Consider the following 1,085-nt stretch of genomic DNA (forward strand, 5'->3'; position numbering starts at 1 on the left):
GCACCACAGGAGACCCCTGGCCAGTGCCCGAGGGGGGTTCAGTGCCGAGTGCGTCCGGGGCCCGTCCCAGCAGCACAGCGTTCCCTGGGGAGCAGCGAGCTGCGGCCCTGTCCCCGTCCCTTCTTTACCCAGACTTGTAGCCCACGAGCTGCATGAGGCCCTTGGTGCTCATGGATTTGGGTCTCTCCAGGGGGAAGCCCAGCGCCCGCAGGGAGCTGTGGCCCTGTCCCCGTCCCTTCTTTACCCAGACTTGTAGCCCACGAGCTGCATGAGGCCCTTGGTGCTCATGGATTTGGGTCTCTCCAGGGGGAAGCCCAGCGCCCGGCTCCAGATGAGCTGCGAGAGGACGCCCAGGGCCCGGGAGACCCCGAAGAGCACCGTGTAGTAGTTCATCTCCTTCATCCCATAGTACTGCGGGGGCAGAGGGGGCATTAAGGCAGGGCAGCCCCGCCGGAGGGGGCAGCCAGGAGCCCTCCACCCCCCCAGGATGCGGCGCTGGGGCAGGGGCAGGACCCCCCCATCCCCTGAGGGCTCACCTGCAGCAGCACCCCGCTGTGGGCATCCACGTTGGGCCAGGGGTTCTTGGCCTTACCCTGCTCCAGCAGCACGTTGGGGACGATCTTGTAGAGCTGGGCCACCAGCCTGAACAAGGGGTCCTTGGGCAGGTGCTTGAGGGCAAACTCCCGCTGGCAGCTGTAGCGGGGGTCCGTCTTCCGCAGCACCGCATGCCCGTACCCCGGCACCACCTGCAAGGACAGGGGGGGTCAGAGCCCGGCCCCGGCGTGGCCATGGCCCTGGCCCCTCGGCACGGATACGGTCGGACTCACCCTGCCCGAGTTGAGAGTGTTCCAGATGAAATCCCGCAGCTTCTCATCCGACACCTCCTGGCCCAGCTCCTTCTGCAGGTTGGTCAGCCAGAGCAGCACCTCCTGCGGGCACGGCACACAGAGGGGGTGAGGGCAGCAGTGGAGGGGCAAGAGAGGGGGCAAGAGAGGGGGCAAGAGAGGGGGCAAGAGAGGGGGCAAGAGAGGGGGCAAGAGAGGGGGCAAGAGAGGGGGCCGCGGGGGTGGCCACCTGGGTCGCAA

The 1,085-nt window shown here is 67.6% G+C and overlaps 1 protein-coding gene across 1 annotated transcript in view; it reads right to left on the minus strand.

The window, feature by feature from the left end:
- Positions 1-227: 227 nt before the first annotated feature.
- The window catches only part of CS (citrate synthase), a 6,963-nt gene continuing 6,105 nt past the window's right edge, over positions 228-1,085 (minus strand). Inside the window, exons 9-12 of the mRNA XM_035893008.1 lie at positions 1,075-1,083; positions 828-929; positions 537-746; positions 228-411 (exon numbers count right to left, since the gene is read on the minus strand). Coding sequence (XP_035748901.1) covers positions 241-411; positions 537-746; positions 828-929; positions 1,075-1,083 — 492 coding nt within the window. The 3' untranslated portion in view covers positions 228-240. The remainder of the gene's footprint in view (positions 412-536; positions 747-827; positions 930-1,074; positions 1,084-1,085) is intronic.

Source organism: Egretta garzetta, unplaced genomic scaffold (assembly GCF_000687185.1).
Source record: "Egretta garzetta isolate BGI_Z169 unplaced genomic scaffold, ASM68718v1 scaffold704, whole genome shotgun sequence".
Taxonomy (NCBI): domain Eukaryota; kingdom Metazoa; phylum Chordata; class Aves; order Pelecaniformes; family Ardeidae; genus Egretta; species Egretta garzetta.